Source organism: Hoplias malabaricus, chromosome X2 (assembly GCF_029633855.1).
Source record: "Hoplias malabaricus isolate fHopMal1 chromosome X2, fHopMal1.hap1, whole genome shotgun sequence".
Lineage (NCBI taxonomy): Eukaryota > Metazoa > Chordata > Actinopteri > Characiformes > Erythrinidae > Hoplias > Hoplias malabaricus.
Genome location: NC_089819.1, coordinates 52,278,441 through 52,297,674, shown reverse-complemented (window position 1 = coordinate 52,297,674; position 19,234 = coordinate 52,278,441). Strand labels below are relative to the sequence as shown.

Below are 19,234 nucleotides of genomic sequence, written 5' to 3'. Positions count from 1 at the left end.
ACATCCCCTAAGATACCAGACAGACACACACACATCATACAAGTCTCAGTTGTTGCAGAAACATTTCACTCACAAGAAAAAATAAAACAAATACACTTATAGTCCATAAACCATTAAAGTTTCAGACTAGGGCTGGGATTCCAAGAGCTATATGTCCCTGTCCTCTCCCCATCCTTCTTGTCTGGGGACTGGGATGAGTGGGAGAATGCGGTACAGGAACCAAGCACAGTAAATCAAATCTAGGCATGGAATAGGTAGATCAGCCAAAACAATTAAAAAAAAAACTTGTTTCTACACTAACAGTCTCTTTGACTTGCTCCAGTGACCATACAGGTTCACTTTGCAGCTCTACACCTCTTTCACCCTGCTTTTTAATGATCAGGACCACCACCACAGAGCAGATATTATTCATGTGGTGGATGGTTTTCAGCACTACAGTGAAGGATGCTAATATTCTTCTGATCCTAGCTTGTATGAGTGGATCAGCCACAGCAGTGTTGCTGGAGTTAAGGGAGGGCCTCACAAAGTATGCAGAGCAGCAGATGAACTGTTTAATTGTAGAGCTACGAAACACACCCATGTTAACTGAAGCTGATAAAATGAACAAAAACTAGAAGTCATTTTAATGCTGTGTATGTTGTATGTCCAAAGGAATGTAGACCTTAATAATCGGTGAATTTAACACCCATTGTGGGCTTGTGTATCCACAGATAAAGCAATAGAAATAGAGCGGAGTCAAGTCAAGATAGTTTTTATTGTCAATTCTGCATATGTACAGGACATACAAAGGATTGAAATTCCATTACTCTCCTCTTCAAGATGCAGTAACATTTAACAAAAAATAGACTAAATTCAACTAAGCTAAGTGTATAAATATATGAAAGTGAACAAACAGAAGACAAGTGCAGGACATACGACACCAGCAGCTCACTGATAGACACACATGAGTCAATGGGACACTGACTGAAGACAATAGGATGGACAAATGGAGCAGCAGCACATGAGCTTAAGTTCACCATGCCTGCTCGTTGACAAGTGGAATGTCAATTCCCATGGAGTGATGGGATCCAGAACTTATAATCCATCAGTGGTGGGGTGTTCCACAAAACCAGACTTTGGAATTAGACAGATAAAGGAACCCTAGGTGGTATTTCTATGTTAAAATTATAGGTACCGACTGAATACTCCACTGAATTGTAATAGTGAGAATAGAGCCTCTGTTACTCCATGTTCTGTAACGTTTGCGTTTGGAAGACTGTAGAACCGGCCTCCCACTTAATTTCAGGACAGTGCTATCCTACACTCCTCCAAACGTTACATAGTGCAGTTTCTGCAGTGCTGGGCCTGGAGTAGCAACAACAGTGGCTCTATTACAGTTCAGTGGCGCATCACAATGTTTTGATGCTGTAATTGTAAGGTAAAAAAAATACTTTGATATATCTGAACTGATGACTGTCAAATTAAACGTCTTTCAGTTCCTTTAAGTTAAGCATTACGTTCCAGTACCGGTGCTCAGTAATGTTGTTGAGCTAAAATACACAGTACGTTTTGTATTTCGGTTGAGAAAGTGGCCATGTTAGAGTCACTTATGCCCCGCCCCTCCCCGTGACGTCACTTGAGGGCTAAAGACATCGGCACCGTTGTGCGAGGAGGAGCAGCAGCTGCGGGTAAAATGGCGTCGGGAGCCATTACAGCGGAGTGTAAGCGGATCACGGACTTACGGGTCGTGGACCTGAAAACGGAGCTGAAGCGGAGAAACCTGGACGTTACCGGCGTCAAAAACGTGCTCATCGCCAGACTGAAGCAGGTGAACGTTTTAAGCCCCGCGGAGGCTGCGAGTTTGGAGAAAAAGCCCCGAGAAGCAGCGCCATGTCAGGAGAGCGCTGTAGCTTAGAATTGGCTTCTGCTAAATAACTGCGTTTTTAAATTTGCTGCGAGTCAGTATTGATGTCTATACAGCAAATGCACATCTTAACAATGTGTGCAAGCTCAAACCAGCTTCGAAAATGTTATCCTAAGTGGGTTAAAAGCAGCTCTTAACCGTGAAGTATCTCATTATCTGTTAGCGGTCTATAACGGCTTTGTGGTGCTGAGGTATTATGTTTTTCACCGTCGTTTCACCTTTTATATAAGCGAATGCAGCCAGTAAATATATATAATAAAACTTACTCTTTCTCTTGGTTTGTGGTAGTTTATGATAGGTTTGGCTGGTATCTCCATTCTCCTGTCGTGTGCAAAAGTTTGGGCCCCTGTGCTCAAATTACACCGCAGAGAAGGAACATGTCGTGCATGTTTTTAATGGACAACGTAATGTTATTTAAAAATGTTATAAGGACATTAAAGCGTTTATTGTGGCCTGTGCCAAAGTTATTTTATGGTCTAGTGTTACAAATGCACAAATACGTTTATTTCCTCCTGTATCTAGGACCAATTAAAGGAGCCATAGACAGTTTTAACCTAAATATTACCTGTTACTGTAATTCCCCTAGCTAGCCACTAGGATTGCACATCCTGAATCCCAGCCAATGCACTAGGGCATTAGTGAAGAAAGCCTCCCTCTGGCTGCCCCAACTTAAACTGTTTTATTTTCTTATGTTTGCTGTATATTTACCTAAGAAGATCAATAGGAACTGTGCAATCATTTTTGCTGGGAAAAAAAATTACATTTAAAGTTATGTACGTAATCACTCTGACACTGAACTTTAAGTGCCATGCAGATCTCAAATCTTCATTTTCAACACGGAAAAATGGCACCAGTACTTTAAAGGCTAAGCACCACTTAATGGACCTCCATGAATATTTCACATTATTGTAGTTACTGACAGATATAAGTATGAATTAAAATGAAAATAGCTGCTTAATTTGCTTTAAAACTGACAATTTTATTAAATTGACGGAAAAACCCGAGCTCGCTACGGAAATTCTTGAACGCGACCGTGACGTCACTGGTGGACAACAGCTGAACAACGCCGCGGTAAAACACCGTTATGACTGACTGTTATGACAGTATCTAGCTAAATAACCAACATTATTCATGACAATAGCCTAGCAATAAGCTAAACTCAAATGTAGAGGTACCGTTATTCTTGTAAATGTGATCGAAGTCGAACTCGAATTCCTCCGACACTATAAACCTCCGTAATGCAGCTACGTAGCCGAGTATAATCTGAGCCACCGAGTTTAGCGAGTCAAGCTAACGTTAACTAACACCAACTAAAACAGGCGAAGTGAGTGTCCTTACCCTGTTTACCTCCATGTTACAGAGGCTCTTGAACATCAGTCTTTTAAACCTTGTTCCTTGAATTAGTAAGAAATAACATGTTTTCTGACTATCAATAAACATAAGTTAGGAACTCAAACTCCACTGTATTTATTTGTTTGACACTTTCATAGAGCTGGTGCTTAGCCTTTAAGATTTTAACTTCATTTTCACCAGCTAAAGCAAAATATAAAATCTAAAAGCTCAGTATTTATCTCTCTCCATAGTGCGTTCTGTCTCTCTCCTTCCCCCACCTCCCCCCCCTTCTCCCTCTCTATCTATATCTCTTTCCCTGACTATGATTTCTTTGTTTCTACTTGGCCTGTCCACATGAAACAAACACTACCACGGAGCTCAAAATCTGCACTTTGGACAGAAATTTACTCCAGCGTTTTGTGTTGGCTTGAACCGGTCATGTGATTTGATCACGCCAGCATGATCGACCCCTCAAAACGGTTAAAGTAGGGTCTAATTCTGACTGCAGTTGAAATGATTTATGTAATTTCTCCAAACATTAGAACACTTTGATCCCCAGGAACGTTCCCCTTGTATTGTGACATGACATAAACCAAACTGTATATAATGCATAAAGATAAAGGGTTGACACACTAATAAAACGAGTAATTAAATGAGTAATGGTCTGATTAAAATGTATTACTTTTTAATGGATTTACACTTCGATTCTAGGCAATAGAAGAAGAAGGAGGTGATCCAGAAAACATTGAAATCCCTGTTTCTGTTGACACACCTACCCGAAAGAATGCAAAAGCCAAAGGTAATAATGTGGTTGTCGACCATCTACCAGAGACTTGTGGTGTGTTTTTTTTTTTATTTTATTTCTGTAACACAGAGCACTTCGTCCTTAGCTTAGATATTGAATCAGATTAATGAGAGGGAGCCAGACAAAACAAAGCTATGTAAGACAGTGCTTCCTCAGGACGAAAGTGTGTTCATCAACTGACCTTAATGCCTCAAAGTCTCTTGAAAAGTCGTACTCGTCCAACTGCACTTGCAACATTTCTGCTCTTCCTGAAAAGGGCTAACCTTCCTACAGAAAGCATTCAGAGTGGAACTGGTGCTTTTTGGGACACCACTGCAGGGTGTTTCTTCCATAATTTCCACCTTGAATATTGTGTGATGAGTTGAATCTATTTTTAAATTAATCTGTGTAGTTCTAATGGAGCCATCTCAACATCGGTTGACTCATTTTGGAACGTTGTTCATTGTTTAGGAAAGAAAGTTGACTCGGACCTTGAATCTACAATGGAGGAGGAGTCTGTTTCCAAGGTGTGTATTTATTTATTTATTTAACTTTAAATTAAAATTCAAGACTAAAATAATGAGTACCCATTGTACCCTGGTGGTTAAAACACAACAAAACATAGTTCTGATGACAGGGAAATTGTCAGGTGCTTTAAAAATTGGTGTTTTTATTTGTGAACATATTCTTGAAGTACAATTTGTCAGTGTGCATGTTTTTTTTTTAACCTATATGGTTGTTTACAGAAACAACCAACCAACAAGTGAATAATGGAGATTTGTAGTTGGTTTGATGCTCAGTTTATTTATGTAAGGAATTTATCTGCAGGTTCATTCAAAACCTCTGAGCACTCATGTTTTAACGTGTCTGGCCCTCACGAGATGTCATATACGTTCCCGTAATTATGTATGTGATATATCAAATTGTTTTTTATTTAACGTCTGGTTTTTGTTTTTTCAGGAGACTGAAGAGGAGGAATCAGAGAAAGGTAGGTTTGGGCTCGTGTTAGGGTGGATTATTAATCTTTTTAGGCTCCTCTGAAGGTGGGACTCCCCTTCCTCATTTTGCTCCTTGCTTTAATTTTCCTCACTACGTGATGTAACCTCAGTTACTGATCCATTGGACAAGGACAGACCACAAATCGTCTGTTGTCAGAAACGTTCACTCTTCAGATCTAACACAACCTCTGCACCAACGGACACAACAAGTTCTCTTAACATCAACCGTATTCTGCGTGGGAGTTTTCCGAGAATGCTCTACCCTTCTGTTTCTCAATGGCACAGGATTTTCAAGGACACAAGGACTCCACATTTACTTCATGTCAGGACGGGCCACAACATGAGGCTTCTTCCTTCTCAGCTATGGACATTTGATGGAAATGGAAAGAGGATAGAACGTAGCATCTTATATAACTGGACAGAAGACAACCTGTTTTTGGCTGTTTTTGATTGCACTGTGTCAGTGTTATGTGGGTGGAATGAAAAGCAATTCTCACTGCTTTTGCCTGCAAACATGGTGAAGGATGGACATGGCTCGAACGCTGCCTATTATAGCAGTGCTGTGGACAGAGTGCAGTGGACTAGCTCTCTTCAGTGTATCAGAAAGGATGAAAACTTCCGTCCTCCCCTGCCCAGCAATAAAGAGAGAAGGACACGTGAAGAGTGTTAGGAAGAAGACACTAAACATGGCCTTGAAAGCTTCATGGCTTGGGGGAAGGACTTGTTGATGCATTTAAAAATGTTTTCTTTAAGAAGTACAAACCAGCTTTGGACAGTGGAAGAGGAATTGACGGGTCATTTCAAAGACCAAGGAAGAAGGCCACTGAAGACAGCATTTTTCATGATAAGAATTGGTTCTGGCTAAGAGGACTGAAGATTGAACCCGTCCCATTTTTAAGGAATGTATGTTTTGTTATACCTGTGGTTTCCTCACCCACGATGACCACTAACACTAAACTTGCTCTTCTATTCTACTTTCTAGGTGACCTAGCGCAGAGATGTGAATGTTAAACGTTGTGTTTTTTTGCCATGTTTTATCCTTGTTAAATCCCTCAGATGTAACTGATACTGATGATGCTACTCGTGAAAATTCTAAATCCCTCTCCGGTGGGGACGGCCTTGCCGAACCCGAGGCACAGCCGGACCTGGAGGCGGAGCCTGAGGTTGAGGCAGAGACGGAGCCTGAGATTGAGGCAGAGGTGGAGCCTGAGCTTGAAGCTGAAGCAGAGGCAGAAGCTGAACCTGAAGCCTCAGCGACGGAGGCCTTGGAGAGCGATCCTGCTCCCGAACCGTCCAAAGAGGATGAAGATGATGACATTTCCGTCACCATCCAGGCTGAAGATGCCATCACGCTGGATGTGGATGGCGACGACCTCCTGGAAACAGGTAAACATGTGAAACTTCCAGATTCAGAGGCAGACAAGGGCTGCGAGGAGCCAGAAGCCTCTGCCGAGACGAGGCAGGAGGCAGACTCCATGGCAGAAGTGAAGGACGGCCAGAAAGATGGTAAGAGAGATGATGGGCCGAAGTGTGAAGCCACCAAGAAGGACGGCAGGGAGGCCTCGAAGAAAGCAGAAACTGGAGACAAAGAAAAGGATTCTGGGAAGAAAGGCCCCTCTTCTGCTGGGGTGACAGGTCAAGCAAAGAGGTTTGTCTTTCTATGTCAGTTCTTTAAGATACTTCTACCAAGTTCCAGATCTCTATGAACTCAGCATTGTGGGTAGCAGCAAGATTTTTTTTCCATAACAAGTTCAATTGTACCTAATACCTGCTATTGGTTTCCTTTCATTTGTTTGGCCGTATTTTTTTTTGAAGTTGGGTAATTGGTGCCATTAAACAAGGAGATGAGAATGCGACCGTTACACATTTCCAGCACTTTTATTGCCTTTTCCAATCCCTACTTATGGGTTAAAAAAGAGCAATAGTTCCAGTGATGACAGAGGGGTTTATCAGTCCAGTGAAGTGATTTGCTGTGAAGTTGAACACACTTCTGAAGATTTCATTGACCAAGCGAATAAATTGGCAGAAAACCTGACCCACCTTGATCCTGTGGAAAAGCAATGAAAGAAGCCTTATTGGAGTTTACCCAAGTGCAAGCCTTACCTATGAGGATTTTTTTTTTTTTTCTTTTTGTGTAATGCAACAAACCAGCGTTTTGAGCGGCTTTTGTTTGTCTGTGTTCCTCACTGTCCACAGGTGACTGTGTGTTTTTGTATGACTTGCTCATTTCTCTTTTGTTTTTTATTTTCATTACACTTGCATTATAGCTCTTCAAAAGACAGAGATGGGAAGACCGCAAAAGACGATAAGGGTAAGTGTTACATTTAACAAAGTATCAGAAGGGCTGAAAATACTATGACATGAAAGTAAACGAGTGAGCAAACCAGTTCACGTCCATGTAGGTGCACAAAGAAACCCTCTTACAAAAAATAAAAATGACATTATAGAAATGGAAAAATAATCTTCTGGTAGTCAGTAGTATTTACGTGAAGTATAATGGGTAAATAGGGCGGTACGGTGGCGCGGCAGGTAAGTGTCGCAGTCTCACAGCTCCAGGGACCTGGAGGTTGTGGGTTCGATTCCCGCTCCAGATGACTGTCTGTGAGGAGTGTGGTGTGTTCTCCCTGTGTCTGCGTGGGTTTCCTCCCACAGTTCAAAAACACACGTCGGTAGGTTGATTGGCGACTCAAAATTGTCCGTAGGTGTGAGTGAATGTGTGTTGCCCTGTGAAGGACTGGCGCCCCCTCCAGGGTGTATTCCCGCCTTGCTCCCAATGAGCAAGCTTCCAGGTACCCTGAACTGGATAAGCGGTTACAGATAATGAATGAATGAATAATGGGTAAATCCGCTCATTTGTTGACCTTCAGCTTGTGGTTCCCTGTTTAGGAAGCCTCAGCAGTGGCAGCACAAGCTCTACTCGCAACCTGTGGGTGAGTGGTCTGTCCTCCAACACAAAAGCAGCTGACCTGAAGAACCTTTTTGGCAAATATGGGAAGGTAAGGTATACTTTAGTTTGACTTACTGATGCAATAAAGCAAATGTTATTATGAGTGACATTTTTTCTTATTATGAACTTCTTGTCTTTTTTAAGGTTTTTAGTGCCAAAGTGGTGACAAATGCCCGCAGCCCAGGAGCTAAATGCTATGGATTAGTAACAATGTCCTCAAGTGCAGAGGTGGCCAGATGCATCTCCCACTTGGACCGCACAGAGCTTCACGGCCAGCAGATATCTGTGGACAGGGTAAAAGCAGAATGGATTGTAAACACTTAGTTACACCAAACTTATCAATTTTATTATTATCTTTTAAAACTGAAATGGATTTACATTAGCTTTGAGCTAAATGTAAAAGAACTACTTAGTTTTTGATAATATACATTAATACATACTGTATATCACTGTATTCACAGAAAATTACTCATGTCTGAATTATTGCTAGCACTCAAGTCTAGGCACCTGTTCTCTTGTTTATCTATTTATCATTGCACTAAAGTAGTCTGACATTGTTATGCTGACTCATCCCTTGCTGGTGGATTTCAGGTTAAGAGTGACCCTTTCAAGAAAGACTTTTCTAAGAAGGAGGGAGAGGACAAACCAGCTTCCAGTAAAGCGTCGGCGGAGAAGCGTACCCCTACTGGGACAAAGACCATGAACAAGTAAGGGCTACGATCTCCTATTGAAGGTTCAATTGCTTCTATGTTAATGGGGACATTTCTCAGGTTTTCTGTTTTTCACAAAACTTTACAGGACTCCGGCCTCCTCTAAAAAAGAGGAGAAAAAAACATCAGAGAAGGAAAGCAAGGAGTCTTCCAAGAAACAGGAACTCAAAGGTCCCAAGTCTGAAGGCCAGCCTTCCACCCCCGGACTAGCTCCAAAGAAGGACGAGAAAAAGCATGGCCGTACGTTTCGAATCATTTTCTCGTTTACTTACGGTCTATTCAAGGGTGTGGGTAAACTGAGTTCATCGCTTATTTCTTTCCTGCAGGAAAGAGTCCTGGAAAGATGGCAATTGCTGACCAAATTAAAGGAGACCAAGGCTTTAAACCTCGACCACCATTCAGAAGAGGAGGGAGATTTGACAAGGTACTGAGGGGGTGCAGCCTGGTTTTTATTCAATGATAATTTAGAGATTAACATTCATGTGTGTTTATTATATTTTTGTTTGATTTCGTTGTTGATTATGGCTCAGAATTGTCTGCTTAATGTGACACTTCTCTGTCATTCTGCAGCCTGGACCCCACAATATGATGAACAAACGGCCCCGGTGGATTGGTCCTCCTGATGAGGTTCCTTAACTTTTATATTTTTTCAGCCTTCAGCCAGGCAACATTTGACTTCATTTGCAGTTTGTCATTTAAGCCTTTTCTGGCTGTTGTTCACACAGATGGACATGATGAAGAAAGGAAGACCATTCTTTAATAAAGGTGGCAGCAAGGACATCCTTCCCTTCGAGAAAATGAAGGAGCAAAGGACGCGTGAACGCATGGAACGAGTTCGCAGGGCGATGGAACTGCGGAAGTGCGTCTTACTTAAATCTCTGATAGGCTTTTTCTGTCTTGTGATTATTTGTTAATACTCTCCCCTCTGAGAGCTTGACCAAGCTGCTGACCAACTCTGTAATTGGTTTGGGTCCTATCCAGACGGCGTGAGATTGCGGAACGCGAGCGGCGAGAGCGTGAGAGGATCCGTATGATACGTGAGCGCGAGGAGAGGGAGAATCTGATGCGTGAGCGTCAGAGGCTGGAGATGGAGAGGCAGAAACTAGAGCGCGAGCGGATGGAGAGAGAGAGGCTGGAGAGGGAGAGGATCCGCATAGAGCAGGTCAGCCATTTCCTGCCTTGCTAAGTTCCTCCATCCCACTCGTAACAAACCTAAACATGCTGAATTCAGATTCCCCCTTTCCTTCCCCCCAGGAGCGGCGAAAGGAGGCAGAGAGGATGGCTCGGGAGAGGGAGGAACTGAGGAGACAGCAGGAGCAGCTACGTTACGAACAAGAGAAACGCAATAATCTGAAGAGAGGTCGTGATATGGACCACAGGTATGTCTGGGTTTGGGAAATTAGCTTTTATTAATTAGTACAGGAATATATATATTTATTTTGATTGGCCCATTATTTGGTTGTCAGCAGAATGCTATACTTAAGTATGTACAACTGTCTTCATTGTTTGATACAAGCCTTTGTCTAGTGGGGTGATTTCAGTTTGCAAAATGCGTCTGAATTCCCGATGTGAGTCATGAAGACGTCAGTGATAATTCTGTGTATGAAGCCATTGTTGTATTGAATGGAATTAAAGGACTAAGGAACACTGACTCTACTGCATCTTGCAGGAGAGATGACCCTTATTGGAATGGCAGTAAGAAGATGCCTCCAGACTCTGAGGGCAGAATCAGTCAGGCCTCAGACTACAATAGCCGCCAACAGGGTCGCTTCAATGACTTCGGCTCTAGAGACAGAGCACGATTTCCTGCCTCTGCCCCTGTACAGCCCAACAACTTTGACAGGTGAGGTCATGGACAAAGTTCTGTGTCATGGTTTATCTAGAGTAGATGTCTGATAAACCTTACTCAGAGATTTGAAGTTAGGTTAACTCCAAAACTATAAAAGACAGTGGTATTTGTAAAAACACAAAGCTCTTTTTGAAAGTAATTTTGACTGTGGTTGTGGTTCTCAGAAGGAACAGATTTGAGGGAGAGCCAGAGGCTAAAAAGAGCCGGCCTGACCCTCGCCGCGAGGGCTCTGGATTTGAGCGCTACCCCAAAAGCTTTGACACAGTTCGCCGTCCTGAGCCGCCCCCACCTTCTGCACGCACTGAGCTCCGCGACACTGACCGGCGAGAGATACGGGACAGAGACGAACGGCGGCCTGTAGCCATGCCTGACCGACCAACGGGGGGCAGAGCTCCACCACCAGCTATGTCCCACTCCCGCTCAGGCAGAGACACCGGCCACACGGGCTGGAAGAGTGACAGCGGCATGAACACAAAACCCGGAGATGTCCGGTAAGAACGGAACTGCTATTGCTCTCATTAACTTAGTTTGGTGTGTTCTCCCTGTGTCTGTGCGGGTTACCTTTTGGTAGGTCGATTGGCAACTCAAACGTATCCGTAGGTGTGAGTGTGTGTGTTGCCCTGTGAAGGACTGGCGCCCCCTCCAGACTGTGTTCCTGCCTTGCACCCAGTGATTCCGGGTACTCTCCGGACCCACCGCGACCCTGAACTGGATAAGCGCTTACAGACGAATGAATGAATGTACATGCTCCATTTCCATTGACTTGGTCTTAGACTAGTGCTGGGCAATAAAACGATATCGTTGGCGATAATATATTTCATGATTAATTTTCGCTCAATAACGATGCTAAGCTTTGGGTTATAGAGCTCAAACCATGTTTAATCTCGGTTAGCACAGCCAGCTGCACACTATCTGGCGCGTATACTCCTGCTATTACGGTAAATGAACAGGCGACCGCAAAGTAAACAAGACTATAATAGGTTTAATTCGTGTGCGTGTGCGTGTGCGTGTGCGTGTGCGTGTGCGTGTGCGTGTGCGTGCGTGTGTGTGTGTGTGTGTGTGTGTGTGTGTTAAATACACATATACATTTATATTAAATATGGTATAGTCTCCTGTTTGCTGTATGTTTTTGGGTGTATTTGGGATGGCGACCCCCTGTCAGAACACAAACACAAACTTTCCCTCGCTCGCAGGGAGAATCCGGTGGGTTTTTCTTCACTCAGTGTATGTTCCTCCCGGTTTGCGAGAGCACTGTTCGTTGCCTGACGTGGTTTTCCTCTGCCCGCAAATGTTTAATTGGCTCCGATGCAATATATCAGGCTGGTTCTCTTAAATTAAAAACTCCCAAGGGTGGAATTTTCCCACCTGCGTATGCTCCAGACCCACCGCATCCAAGGCAGTGAATGAATGAACGTGTGAAACTGAAAACGTTCTGGCTTTCCCACTGTTACAAGCACTGTTCTAATCCTTCTAATGGGTTAAGTGTAATATGATTATAGTTCAGCACTTAGGATTGTTCACTTATTTATTATTTTAAACGCTTCTTTAAACGCTTGAGGTGGTAATGCCCTAAGAATGTTTTTCACAACACAAGACAGAGATCATTACTTTTAATGAAAATGTTATTGTTCCAGTCAAATCTGTCCCTGTGGAGTAATGTGAATACTGTGTGCACACACGTGTTGTATAGTAATGAACATTTGGTGTATTCAGTCTATAATATTGCGATAAATATCGAAATTGATCAATGTAGAAAACCTTATCGTGTGAGAGATTTTGACCGTATCGCCCAGCTCTATCTTGGATGGATCAGGACTGTTTTTATTGTTGTAATAGACATTTTATTGAACATTTTTCTGATTTATAAAGTGTAACATATAAATTCTCTACCCGATAATTACACAAAAATGTATGGCAAGTTGCACCATACACTTTGCATGAACTGGATTTGTGATGTGGATTTCCTCTGCTAGGGGAGCAGTACGGATGCGTCCAGAGCGCTCTGATAGAGAGGGTCATGGTCCCCCCATGCGAGGAGCGCCCTCAGCCAACCGTGGGAGAGCCAGCTTCAGCAGCAGAGATGGAGGAAGACCTGCGGTGATCGGAGATCAGGTGACCACTTCTATACATTTTGTTTAGGGGTGAGAGAAAATACCTTTAGATGAAGAACGTTGTTGTCTCTGAGGACAGCGCAATTTGGAAAAGCATGATTCCCTCTTTGAGTTGCTTAGCTCTAACAACCAATATCAGCTGTTTCTAAGTGATGTTTTACGCTGGTTCTGTTGTTGCACACCAGCATTTTGGCAGCGGGCGGCAAGTGGTGGTGGAGAGACATGGACGGGATCAAGGTCCGAGGAAGGACTGGCATGGGAGCGGAAGCTCACAGAGCGGAGGGTTCCCTGATAACCGTCGTATGGGAGAGAGCCGGCCTGGAATGATGGCTCCACACTCCAGGTGTGTACAGATAGCTTGCTGAAGAGATCCTAAATCATATGTAATTAAACCTTGCTAACCCTTTTTAAAGATCCCGAGTTATAGATCTGTCTTCATGGCCTGTGTATTTTACTCCATGTATGCGATGTTAATCCTAACACTTCTGTCTGTTGCTTGTGTCTGCAGCCATTCCTCTGGTGGGATGAACAGAATCGTCCAGATCACCAACGTCCCCATGGCGGGCGGCAGCGGGTTCAAACCCTTCAAGGGGCGGTTCTAGCGTCGTCCTCCCCAGTGTTTTGCAGAAACTTTAAAAAGCCCTTTTATAACTTAACTCTTTCCTTTTTTAAGTTTGGAATATTTGATGTTTTTAAACGGCTGGACTGTGGCCGACGGCTTATTGTAAAAGATCTTTTTGGTTTTTTTGTATAGATCCTTAAGCTAAACGTAGGATTTTTTTTGTTCCTAAATTGTTCTCCTGTGACCTGTAAAATGATGCCAGCTCTTGTTAGCCTAGCACACTCTGGACTGGCAGACTGTACAGTTTTTGCGTTCCTTTTATAAACTGGCTTTTGTGTCCAACATCCGTGTCCCAGAACGGAAAAGGTGTCTTCTGATTGTAGGATTGTGCTTCTCATTTCTGCTGTAACATCCTCCCTTTTGAAACCCCTGAAGGGCTTGTTCACGAGGAGGCGTGGTAGCAGGGGAAGGTGTGTTTGGGCAAAACATGCTCTAGAAACGTGTGTGTAGCAGTAGCCATGCAGTGTGTTCTTCCTATACCTTGATGCTTTGTTGGATGAGTTGACATTAAATGATGCAGGCTGTTTTCTTGTATTTATGATTACAGAGCTGTTTACCTGCTGTTGATCTTGGAGCATAGGCACAGATGTGACTAAAAAAAAAAAAGACACACAACAACACCGCAGACTTCACTGACCAGGTTTTCTTTTAATCAGACGTTATGTCCCTCGTCTAAGGCTTTTTGTTACATGTCCATCTACTTTTGTCACACTGTGTTGGGCTACATACATATTTGGTCATATGTACATAAACAATTGAACCATTGCAATGTGAAGGAATAATGACCTTTTTGATAATCCCATCTTTTTTATAGCTTTTTTTGTCTTAAGTATTTTTGTGTAAAGAGACATACAAAGGAAGTACAAATAGAGACTATTATTAATGGGATCGCTGAATTGGATCACTGTGCCCCCGTGCTACATTTAGCTTGAAACATGCGTCACAAAAATAGTATATCTTGTTTGTTGTGTTGGGTACATCCAATAAATTCCACCTTTTTAAGGAAACTAAACAAATTGCACAAAGGATCTCTGTGCTCTCTCTGATGTCCATGCTAAATGTGCTCCAGTGGGGTGTTAAACCCGTTCATGCTTCTAAACCGTAGCAGCACACAATGGTAGGGGTCCCAGGACCAGGTCGTTTATGCTCGTAAACCAATCCCAAAATCATTAGTGTCCTTTTTTTTTTTTTTTGGGAAATATGTAGTGTCCCATCCTTCGAAAACCTTCAGCCATTTCTTAGGTCAGCAAGGTTTACCATGTCCAAAACAGGGAAAACAAACGAAACAAAAGCACAAAGCTTAGTGGCAGCATTCAGACTAACAGTACAGTGTTTTTTCTCTGGAAGGAACCTAAGCCTTTCCTACATCATGGACGACTTGTTAAACTGTATTGACTTTAGCCCTGTAAATCTGATGGTTAATATCTGCTGGTTATCAGCATGAATGAGCTCCTCCAGGAAATCCAAGCGCGCACACACTCTGGTGTTTCTAATGCTGTAGAAAATGAGGTATTTCTCTTCTTTCGCTCCTTGGTAGTGCGTTCCAGCCACATGTCAGGCCACACCCGATTACTGCGACTACAGCGGTCCAGGACACGTTTCTTGTCAAAACTATTTTACGGTATTCGTTCGACTGACCTCAAACCCGATCTACGCCCCCCACTAGGGTCTCGGTGATGATCCACACTAAAGAAACCTGCAATGAGCACAACTCACGAGATTAAATCACGGGTGACAAAGAACTGAATCACTGGCTTCAAAAGAAAAAGCAAAGTGGATATTTTTCCTGAACAGATTAAACCCAGGGAGCCTCAAATGGAGCCTCTTTGACTGGGTTTAACTTGGGTGTGGGAGTTGAAATTGAAAAGCTATTGGCGTAAACCCAATTTTCTAAAGCCTCACAGGAATGTCCACTTTACACATCGTTAAAAAGAAAAACAATTTGGTAATACACCAGTGTTGTAAATATGGACAGGGGGTTTAGTTGAACAGTAAATGAATGCAGTAGTGTTCAGAGATCCAGGTGCAGTTCTGACGGCTGAACAAAGGTAAAGCCAACATTCATTCCTTGCCTTGTAGGATACGGGCTCAATCCTGACTACGTCAGTTTTCCCTCCTGAATGTATGTGAAAATAAAAAAAATGAAATGTCAAAGTGCAGACCTGCTGTGTTGACACGACTCGTCACACATTACTTCCTTGAAAAACATTTCAGCACAGATTTTAAAGATGCTTTACACAATTTTAAATCCATTTTCTAACCAGCACGAAAACGGGAAAACAAGAACAGCATCATTTAAAAATTCTCATTTTAGCAATCGCTTCAGCGCAAGTGCATTCTGGGCCTGAGAAAACCAGTGTGAAAAGACGGTGTCTGGCTTTGTCTTTGTTGTTGTGGTTCATCTCCTGGCCACTAGAGGTCACCTTGATTAATGCACTGGTTTGGATTTGAGATGTGACTTTTGGCACGTTGTTACCCTACAACAGACAGATTCTCGGGTGAAATGAATAACGCAGCTTTAAAATCTCAAGCAAGAAATCGTTTTGAGAAATCCTCGTCATTTTTAAAGATTCTGTGGCAATAATTTGACAAACTCCTGAAAGACTACAAAGCTCTAACGTCTACTTGTTTTTTTTTTTCTTCGCAAAACACCTTTTAGAGCCTAACGGAAAGTAAACGAGTGTGTCCAGGAGTGTGTAGTGTGAAAGGCTTGTGATAGAGTTCTCTGCAGCATTGTGTGTGTTGAACTACAGCTAAATTGGTGCAAAATTGAGCAGAAAATAAAAGAAAAATCACTTCAATGACTCCAGTAATGCTCTCTCTAATCTGTACCCCCTTCATAATAAAAGCTCTGGTGGGAGGGAGGGACAGTTCTGAATTCAAACCCTGTGTATGACCATGGAACCCTCCATCCTTTACCAAAGGCAGCTTTGACTGTTTGCAAGACACTCGAGGATATGTTCCTTCTCGGAAGGCCTGAGTGGTTCTCTGTCTGTGAAAAGGTCTACAGATTGTCTCAATCCCAATCTCACACTTCTACATCTTTTTTTTTCTTGTATAAAAGTTATTGTAAATGTTGTAAGGCTTGTTTATTTACAGAGAGTTTGGCCGCGAAGGCCTCTAAGACTCCAGCCCACGTCACGCAGGGAAACTCTACAGCCGTGGTTCAAAGTCACGGTCCCGGAGAGCGCATGGTTCCTGCTCTACAGCTCATCAGCTCTCCGAAAGTCGAGAGAAGACGCAGGAAATATACCAGACCGAATCTGCAACATCGGTGTCATATGCTTTTTTACCACACCAAGGCAGTGTTTTATCGCTCATAACGGGTATGATACAGATTCTTATGAACGTGAATGGTATATTTACCAAGGCTCCGTGAAGCTGGTCCAACCACAGACCAGATTCGTTATGACACAGATGTGGAAGATAAGTCTGAAAAACAACTCCTTTAATCCCAGAGCTCCTCTGTTCTCACCGCAAATGAGCTGAAAGGAGCCAGAGAAACAGAAGTGTACAGATCTTGTGATCCACAGGACAGAGACTGAGAACCAGCCCTTTCTACTGTGTGTGTTGAAGAGACACACTCTCTCACACACTCCAAGTAGTGGAGTTATCTGAACTTTGCACAAAAGCACAGACCCTCCTTCAGAGCAGAGAGGAAACGTCCCAGCATTCAGAGCGAGTGCGTGCTCCACACAAGGCATTCTGCTGGAATGTAGAGATAGAAAAACGATCTGTATCTGTTTCTCAGAAGAAGGCAGTAGCACAGAGGGTTGGGGGTGGGGTGAATTATTCTGCTCTAGCATGTGTAAGGTACATGTATTTACACACAGTACGTTTAGAGTGAACAGAAAACGGCTAAAAGCACCATGGCTCCAACAGAAAATAACACTCAAATCATATAAAGATCTACATTACAATCTATAACTCAAAATAACAGCTAGCGCTCGTAATATGCTTTAAATCGGCACGTTTCGGGCCGGACAGGTCCAGCTCAGGGCAGCGGCAGTGTACTGTGGGAATCGTCTACGTTACACAATTTTCCGCTGATCCCAGAAGAATCTGAGCAGCTACGACATTTCGAGTCCTGTTTTGCTTCTTGGATTTAGTGCTGGAGCTGTGAAGAAAACACTACAACTCCATCCAGGTCTTCACTAAAGTCACTCGGAATTGGCAACATTGTGTATAGCACTGTGACTTACAGTGAACTACTATTTATAAAGATCATAGTGAGGCAAGCTGTGGCCACACACACGTCTGAGCCGAGTGAGAGACCTGCTTTGAGGATATATTTACAAACAAGACACATCTTTGAACAGCACCCCCTTGTGGAGCAGCTAACAAACATGAGCGAGTATGTGAGAGTGAGTGAATGGCCCGAGTTCTAACTAGAGAAGCGAACCAGGTCTCGGCTGATCGTGTACGTCTGCGATAAAAGGATAATAACTATTTTTTTACACATAAATATATAGTGTTACTCAATTTATTCTTTTGCCACGTGTGTAAATATGATTAAAATAAATGCTGTGACTGTAAAGTGTGAGTTAGCCCAACATTTCTACGTGAAATTACCTACCGCTATCACTGTGTCAGAGCAAACAAAACAAAACAGCTGCACAAGCTGCGTTACAACACTACGTGGCCTGGCAAGACGTTCCCATCCAGGAGGAAAGTGGGCATCTGGAGAGGCAAATCTGAACTGCACTGGATTTGTGGCTGTAAACAGAATTTCCACTGAAGTGAGCATTAAAACTATTCCAAATGTGTCCAGACGTTCATTTAGAATATCAGCTGCTCTCCACAGGAAAGCACTACACTCCGAGGAGCCGTAAAGTCACCGCGCCCAAAGCCAAGGTGTGTATAACCACCCCCAGAGTTAAGCGATGAGTTGACGTGGTGCCTGTGATCCAGAACACAGCCTAACACCAGAACCCGATCTCACTAATGGCATCAAACGCTCACACACTAAGTTCTAGTCTTCCCAGAAGAACTGAGGCTGTTGTCGAAGCCAAAGCGGACAGACTCCCTGTTAAAACCTTGTAGGAGAAACCTTTGGACGTAGGGTGTAACTAACCTTCAGTATCCTTCTTATAGCACGCTGCTTTTTAGCCCGAGGACGTTGTGCGTATGGCAACGGTTTCGTGAAGAACGACAGACCACTGAAAAACATCGTATGCAGCAATTAAAACGTAGAATGAGCCCAAAATCTGGATTTGGACACGTGCAACAACCTTCTATCTCCGTGTCCTCTAAGACTTTTAAAGCAAGCTGCTTCTTTAAATATCCTGCCTCTGAAATGAATCCATAAAGCATCTCAGCATCTCTACCTGCATGTGGTGTGTGTGTGTGTGTGTGTACTGGTATAAAATAGCTTATAAACAACAATAACAGAAAACAACAAACAAAATAGGGACAAAAGAAAGTAGGCGCCGTCATCTTTTTCTCTCCTCTGGTAGTGTTTCTATATTTTTTCTGCTTTTGCTATAAAACCAACCACCCTCCTGAAGCGTGAGGTCAGCCCACAGAGGTGTGCTGTGTGTAAGGTTGGGTCAGCGGTAGGAAAGATGCAGAGCGAGTGATTCTGTCCCGCCCACTTCTGCTCTTCTGTGTGTGTGTGTGTTCAGTTCAGAGCAAGGGGCAAAGAAAGTCAGGCACCGGTGGCTTAGGAACATCGCATCCTCTCCTTCATCCATCTCTCCGTCGTCCCTCTGGTCATACCAGACTGAGTCGGTGTGAAATGTTGCGGGTCTCCAGAAACAGATCAGCCCCACCGCTGTTACAACAGGATGCATTTATCTTTGTCCTTGGCCTCTTTCTTGGTTTTGCGCTCCCCTGCGGAGGGCTGCTTGCTGGGGCTCGGAGAGGCGGCTGCTCCCCCGGCCGAGGCGGTGGACGCTGCTACGCACGGTCCTCCAGCTCCTCCGTCCACCTGAGCGCCACCTGCTGCCTGCTGCTGGACCTGCAGGACACAGAAAGAG

At 43.4% G+C, this 19,234-nt stretch overlaps 2 protein-coding genes across 2 annotated transcripts in view; one reads left to right on the top strand and one right to left on the bottom strand.

Annotated features, from left to right (window-relative positions):
• Positions 1 to 1,647: 1,647 nt before the first annotated feature.
• LOC136677274 (SAFB-like transcription modulator) lies at positions 1,648 to 13,874 on the top strand. The gene is made up of 20 exons (XM_066654767.1): positions 1,648 to 1,807; positions 3,947 to 4,034; positions 4,491 to 4,546; positions 4,980 to 5,007; positions 6,074 to 6,665; positions 7,285 to 7,328; positions 7,904 to 8,013; positions 8,109 to 8,258; positions 8,556 to 8,671; positions 8,763 to 8,914; positions 9,001 to 9,098; positions 9,245 to 9,301; positions 9,400 to 9,533; positions 9,656 to 9,836; positions 9,929 to 10,053; positions 10,344 to 10,517; positions 10,688 to 11,014; positions 12,497 to 12,635; positions 12,820 to 12,977; positions 13,143 to 13,874. The coding sequence occupies exons 1-20, from the start codon at positions 1,673 to 1,675 to the stop codon at positions 13,234 to 13,236; spliced, it is 2,958 nt and encodes a 985-aa protein (XP_066510864.1). The 5' UTR covers positions 1,648 to 1,672; the 3' UTR covers positions 13,237 to 13,874.
• A 79-nt stretch (positions 13,875 to 13,953) lies between these two features.
• LOC136677276 (ubiquitin carboxyl-terminal hydrolase MINDY-2-like) overlaps positions 13,954 to 19,234 on the bottom strand; it is a 28,406-nt gene continuing 23,125 nt past the window's right edge. Inside the window, exon 9 of the mRNA XM_066654768.1 lies at positions 13,954 to 19,215. Coding sequence (XP_066510865.1) covers positions 19,033 to 19,215 — 183 coding nt within the window. The 3' untranslated portion in view covers positions 13,954 to 19,032. The remainder of the gene's footprint in view (positions 19,216 to 19,234) is intronic.

Coding starts and splice junctions, on each gene's coding strand:
- LOC136677274 (XM_066654767.1), top strand. CDS start 1,673: ATGGCGTCGGGAGCCATTACAGCGGAGTGTAAGCGGATCACGGACTTA. Junction 5,008..6,073: donor AGAGGAGGAATCAGAGAAAG/GTAGGTTTGGGC, acceptor TAAATCCCTCAG/ATGTAACTGATACTGATGAT. Junction 9,534..9,655: donor AGGGCGATGGAACTGCGGAA/GTGCGTCTTACT, acceptor GGTCCTATCCAG/ACGGCGTGAGATTGCGGAAC.